Here is a 6,000-nt window from a genome sequence, read left to right as displayed (position 1 = left end):
GTTATTGTTGCAAGTTGTACAAAAGTAGGTAATCTGACAAATTGCTATCATTTTACAGGTTCCCAGTTAATCAGCAACAGAAAAGACAACTGAAAGTGAAAACCTGGAGGAACATTCAGCCATGTTTCAAGGTAAAACAATATTAGATAAGGCGTTAGCTGATGTTAGCATTCAGCAATTTCCTGGCAAACGTTACCGTCTCATTACATCATTTGTGTTCCACCTCCAGGTTTAGACAAACGCATCCACACCGTCTGTTGATATTTCTGAAATAACTCACACCTTTCCCAATTGTATTGCATCAAAACTGTGTTGTATCAAACAGTAACGCTGGCTAGAATGTGATTAGGTGTCATTGATATCATTAGCTGTTGCCTAATGGAAGCTAATCAGTTATCAAATCTGTTGTTTTCCCCCCGAAATAAGGTTCCAATCTCCAGGAAACTTGCGGCCATGTGGATATGGTCTAACTGATCAAATTCTTATGGTGGCCATTTTCCTCTGACATCACACAAATGTCGTACTGCTGTATTTTAGGGTACAACATGTAAACATTAGGAATCTGACTAATGTTTACAGTTACAGTTATTTTTGATTGCCTCCTGATTGATCAGAAACCGAATAGACAGTGGATAGTGATAATCTTGAGGCCATATTTCAAGGTAAAAACAACACATTTGATAACATATTAGCTTCCATTATACAACAGCTAACATTAGCATTCAACCACTTTCTAGCTAACGTTGCTGTTTGAACGGTGTTACACGATGCGACAGGAAAGGAGCAAATGAATTCTGAAATATTTACACACATCTTGGACACATTTATTCAAACCTGGACACACAGGGTGTAATCCAATGGCAATGTTAGCTAGGAAGTTTTTGAATGCTAATGTTAGCTAAATGTTATCCAATAGTGCCTCTATAGCTTTCAGTGGAACAGGATGCAGGTAGGCCAGTGTTGGACTCTGAGTCTGTCGTTGTTGGCTGACCTAATTCAGAAGAAGTAATTAAAAAGGTGCTTTTTAATTTTATAATCGTAACTTGTCATCATTTTCTCTGCTCTGAATGACAGGTCACTCTTTAGGTTAGCTACTGGTTAGCTGATGTTCACTAGTGTTGTGAGTAGTAAATCTAGTTTCCTTAGCTGACAGGGTGATGGAGTGTTCTTAGCAGGGTTGCCGCACTACTTTTGACCCCATCAGGAATTTTTCCCCTGAGATTGATGAGGAGATTGGCAAAGAAGATGGTGGAGGTGGTGAGACAGTTGTAGAAGAAGAATGAGAACAATTGTGGGACGCTTAATGGGGAAACAAGGACACCTCAGATACATGGGACAGAGGATAAGTGGGACCACTGGATGGTTTCTGAATATATAAACAGCCACCGTCTGGAAGCCAGACTCCCTAAACCTCTTCAGCTAATTCTGAGTTGACCCCTTTACTGCACCCACAACATGCCCACCGGTATTTATTGCCATAGTATTACTGTATATAGCACAGTATTTTCCACATTTGCATGCCATTAAATATTAAACACACAACACAAAACAAACAAACAAAAAAAACACTCAGTTGTGCAGGTGCTGCTGTGCTCTGTATGAACCCATGCATGGATGGCTCCATGTTATTCAGCTTCAGCACCCTACCAGAAATTGTCCCCGAGTGCGCATGCGCGACTAGAGCGCGCTGCCGCAGACAGGGGGCGTCAACATGGCGCTCTCTTTCACGACGACTGCACTGACTGCAAGCTGCCAATAAGAGAGATAGAGAGAGAGACAGAGAGAGAGAGAGAGAGAGAGAGAGAGAGAGAGGGAGAGAACAGCGTTGGCTATCATTCTGTCAAACCTCCATCCTTTTCGCCAGCCCTATGAATCCCTACACATTTTCAGGAGGATAGGGTGATTTTCTGAGGATTCTGTTGTTGTTTTTTTTAAACCGCCGCTCTCCCCTTGTTTTTTTTTTTTTCTTCCTGCGCAGTGGATGGTTTTTTTGCGGCAACAGACGCAGCTTGTAGAGCAGGTGTGAGAGACAGCGGCGACCGCTCCTCTCCTCCCTGTTTCCTAGGGGAAATGTCGAGCGAGAAGCCGGTTTCAGCACCACCGGGCTCTGCTTCTTCGCTCGCGGACACAGACCGAGACTCCCACCCGCCGCCGGGCTCCTCCGCGCAGCAGCAGCCGCAGTCGCAGCAGCAGCAGCAGCAGGTCGCCGCGGGCGCTGGCTCCGGCGCCACCGGGGAAAGGATGGTGTCTTCAGCCGGCTCTATGGTCCTCCCGGCCGGGGTGATCAACCCCGCCGTCCCGATCAGGAATATCCAGATGAAATTCGCCGTGCTGGTGGGCCTGATCCAGGTCGGGGAGGTTAGCAACAGGGACATCGTGGAGACGGTGCTGAACCTGGTGAGTGGAGGATAAAGCAGTGTTAGAAAAACAGAAAAGGCAGCCATAGAGCACACAGCACAATCACAGACCTAACCCGCTATGTTTTATTTACGATGCCTCACTCCCGTGGCTGTGTGGCTTTCAGAGGATGATGTCATTTGTTTGTTCGGAGGATGTATGTGGGCTTTTTTTCTCTTCTTCCCCTGCAGATAAAAAAGCGGCACACATGAGGTTGTGTGTTGGGGAATGAGATAAAGCTGTATTATTGTTAAAGCCGAGAGGAGCCTGAATGAGGCATGTGACCCCACCGAGGCATGGAGGGTATAATCACCAGCCATTGTTGACTAAATGACTCGTTTGCGGCGCAACAACGGAGAGACATTTGCAGTCAAAACTGTGGTGGCTGGAGGGGTGGTGGTGGTGGGCAGGGGAGAGAGTGTATGCAGGCTATTCTCCTGACCCCGATGTGTACCCTGAAGTGATGCATAGGCAGGTTGTAGCTACCGAAACGTCGGACGGTCATAAATGCTGCGCACAAGCACCCCAGACCCGAACGGATTTTGAAATCGGTTTCCCCCCAAAGAGCGAAATCGCGCAGGTGTGCACCTCTGTCGAGATCCGAAACAAAAATCAGCTCCAATACGGACAAAGGCCGACTAGCATTATGCTACCCCATCGACATATGTGTGTGTGCATGAGAATGGCTCAAAATTATGCATGGGCCTATTGTTGGAGGCAGGGCCCTGCATCCTGTGCGCAGAGGAGTGATGTATAGGTAGCTGTGAAACGGTTAGTGGTTTATATTGCCGCTCGTCAGAAAGCGATTATTTTATTTATGGATCAAGATATAGGTTGCCTGCCCCCCCTCCTCCTCATCCTCCTCATCCTCCTCCTCCTCCCAGCTTTACCCCTCCATCCGATGTTGTGTCGGCGATGCTGGGCCTACCCTACACATCAGAGGATTTAATCCAGCTGGGGGCTTTTTTTTTGACATGACTGGTGTTTTCCCGTTAAGAAACAGATGAGCAAAATGCACAGCGAGACGTGGGTCTGGGGGACTAATGCGTTAGGAGGGATATAGGACGCGTGTGCTGGAGGCTGCCAGGCTGTTTTCCCTCCTCCATGCATCAGACTGATGGCGTGTGCTGCATGATATTACATATCTGCTATGAAAATGAGGGGGGGCCTCTGATCATTATTCATTTGCTACTGAGGAAGAATAATGTAGACATAATTTATAACCTGATTCCAGTGCAGTGCTTCCTGGAGGTTGACTATTTTCAGGGTTTCATGTAGCCAGTGGCCTATTTACTCACTGGATGCTTGGAGCAGGACAGCCTACAGCTGGGCTAAACCATTTTTTCCTCTCAGTCAGACTGGTGAGCCGTCCCGATTCAGGTCGCCTCTCATCTCCCTATCGATTATTGGTACTACAAGGGAGAACGGGGGGGGGGGGGCTTTGCTCCTTTGCTTCCTTGCTTGCTCACTGCCACCTTGTCTCCTTCCCTTACAACGCTGCTCAGGCTGATAACCATACATCCTGTTCCCTGGCCTCCTCCTTCACTCTAGAGGGGCTGAGAGGAGTGATGCTGCCTGCATAGACCGGCCTGGCAGGGCAACGCCATGCATTTAAAAGCAGGTGGAGAGGAGGAGGAGGAGGAGGAGGAGAGGGGGTTGAGGGAGGGTGGGGGAGGAGAAGAGAGAGAGTGGAGGAGGAGGAGGAGGAGGAGGATGAGGTGGTAGGATGCTGCAGTGGCTATGTGCTCAGAAATCACCAGCTGATGCAGCGGAAGAGGGAAGAGGACTCTGGATTGGTCCACATCAGATCAGTGAAAGCTCATCAGAGCGTTCAACTAAAATGTACTCTATTTTTACATAAATACCTGCATTAGGCCCCCACTCTTTATTTATATTAACACATAAAGGCCTGACACCCCTGACAAATTACAGCAGTATGTGTTGGCCATACAAAGCTTTACTTGCTAAATCCTGAATTGAACAATCAGTTCTGGTTGCGAGGCTGCCAATAGCTAAGCCTGTTAGGGAATTCTGTTTCCCAGCTCCTTAATTAAAAGAGTTGAAACAAAGAGGTGTGGAGGCAGGAACCTCAGTGGTCATGCTGCTGGTACAATGAGTCCACTGTGACCCAAAAGCTGATCCATTATTCCAGTCAATGTGGGAGACCACAGCAGCCACATTTCTCCGTCCGCCGTGGCCGTATTGATCAGATCCCACTGCGGCCCGGGTGGACAGATGGCTTGTCCGCTGGATCAGATACGTTCCCCCGTCCTACACATAGAGATGCTGGCCCTGTGGCGAGTGATGAACTGTAGTGTCTCTTGAAAGGAAGGGAAGAAAAGGAGAGGGAAGACAATAAAAATCAACTTGGGCTGGAGTGCCGGCTGCACTGATGCTGATACAGAGACAAACAACAGAGCACAATCAGTTTATCAGCACTGCTGCCTGTGTAGCAAGGATCATAACAGGCTTGCTATTGCTCATAATAATGTAATGATATTTATTTTCAATGGAAGTGTACCTGCAGATGTAGTACACTCTGTGCTCCCATATAGAAACGTGTACATTGTATTGGTGCACGCGCGTGTGTGTGGGCTGCTGGCGGCGAGGTACTCAGCTATTATCATCAACAAGGCATCACAGTTGTCAAGGCAACAATGCTCTTTGACTGCCTGCCTCCAGACGCTCGACCACCTGGTGTTTCTATCCACTTCCGGACTTCTGTCACAGCACTCTGCCACAGCATCTCCCTCAATCTCTCGCTCTCTTTCTTTACCCTTTCGGTCTCTCTCCTTTTATCTGCTAATATTTTTTACAGTTTGAGGAGCTCTGGACTGAACGGCAGCAGCAAGCTAGAAAGAATCGGACAACTGAGACACACCAGTGCGGCTACATTTTAGAAGGGGAACCTGGAGTAGTGGAGGGATGACCACCTCTGTTCCCAAAAAAGATATTCACAGATTGAACACAGATTTATCGGCCAATCATTTGTAATGGCTGATATTCACCTTGGTTACTGCGATTGGCTCATCACAAATAAGATGACATGCACCAATGGCGGTGGGCGATGTTTATCTGTTGTGTCCCATCAATTTTGCGCTGGCACATTCATGAGCTACTGGCTCGTGACATCCCTGCCAACAATTTGGAAGGGTATATAAGTAGTGACAGCTTTAGTGATTAATGACATTTTTTCCCCCCTATATGAATGATGATTTCTTTGCTTCCCTGGCACAAAAAGTGGCAATAAAAAAACAACAAAAAAATCATCATCTTATGATGGGATCTTACCGGCAGAGACGCATGTAAACATATTCACGTTCTGACCCTTGACAAGTACAGTAGCTCTTCCTACATTATTACATGAGTAGTCATTACTCATGAGTCAGACCACACCCATTCATTTTGATCTTAACTACACACCTGTGAGGTTTCATGACTATCTCTTGCATGGTTGTGACAAAATCTCTCCACTGACAGACAGACAGATGGATAAATCTGGCAAAATACTCAAAACTGCTTCTGCATTAGGTCCTGCTACAAAATGTGTCTCCAGGACCACATTTTGTCATTATGACACACACAGACAGACTCATAGGGTGG

General features: G+C 47.0%; 1 protein-coding gene across 21 annotated transcripts in view; it reads left to right on the top strand.

The window, feature by feature from the left end:
- Positions 1-1,717: 1,717 nt before the first annotated feature.
- Positions 1,718-6,000, top strand: part of LOC115593719 (neurobeachin-like) — a 112,949-nt gene continuing 108,666 nt past the window's right edge. For 17 of the 21 annotated variants that reach the window (XM_030437317.1, XM_030437332.1, XM_030437327.1 and 14 more), the window contains exon 1: positions 1,719-2,397. In XM_030437317.1, the coding sequence (XP_030293177.1) occupies positions 2,071-2,397 (327 nt within the window). In that variant the 5' untranslated portion in view covers positions 1,719-2,070. Of the gene's footprint in view, positions 2,398-6,000 lie in introns of all 21 variants that reach the window. The other 4 variants (XM_030437318.1, XM_030437320.1, XM_030437336.1 and 1 more) reach the window with 3 other exon arrangements.

Source organism: Sparus aurata, chromosome 13, assembly GCF_900880675.1.
Source record: "Sparus aurata chromosome 13, fSpaAur1.1, whole genome shotgun sequence".
Taxonomy (NCBI): domain Eukaryota; kingdom Metazoa; phylum Chordata; class Actinopteri; order Spariformes; family Sparidae; genus Sparus; species Sparus aurata.
Note: the sequence above shows the minus strand (reverse complement) of the source record. Positions and strands in the feature narration are given on the sequence as shown.